The sequence below is a fragment of the Gadus morhua genome, chromosome 4, assembly GCF_902167405.1.
Source record: "Gadus morhua chromosome 4, gadMor3.0, whole genome shotgun sequence".
Classification (NCBI taxonomy): Eukaryota; Metazoa; Chordata; class Actinopteri; order Gadiformes; family Gadidae; genus Gadus; species Gadus morhua.
Window position 1 is genome coordinate 5,986,124 of NC_044051.1, and position 253 is coordinate 5,986,376.

At 58.1% G+C, this 253-nt stretch overlaps 1 protein-coding gene across 2 annotated transcripts in view; it reads right to left on the reverse strand.

Annotated features, from left to right (window-relative positions):
* il15ra (interleukin 15 receptor subunit alpha) overlaps positions 1–253 on the reverse strand; it is a 12,034-nt gene extending 11,781 nt beyond the window's left edge. For both annotated transcript variants that reach the window (XM_030355341.1, XM_030355340.1), the window contains exon 1: positions 53–253. In XM_030355341.1, coding sequence (XP_030211201.1) covers positions 53–185 — 133 coding nt within the window. In that variant the 5' untranslated portion in view covers positions 186–253. The remainder of the gene's footprint in view (positions 1–52) is intronic.

Genomic DNA, 253 nt, shown 5'->3' on the forward strand with positions numbered 1-253 from the left:
CAAATCACCCTTTGACGAGACCAAAAAAAAGACTCAAATAAGTCCAACTTACCCCCTGGCCCAACGGTGGCAACCTCCAGCAGACATGCAGACAGCAGCAGCAGCAGAAGCAGCAGCAGCAGCCGCTCGGAACACCAGCCCAGACCCCCCGACGCGCAGAGCGCATGTGGACACCTGATCGACATCCAGAGGGATGAGTGCGGCCGTCATCGCTGCTGGGACTTCTTCAGTGGCACTTTCACTTCTGAGCGGG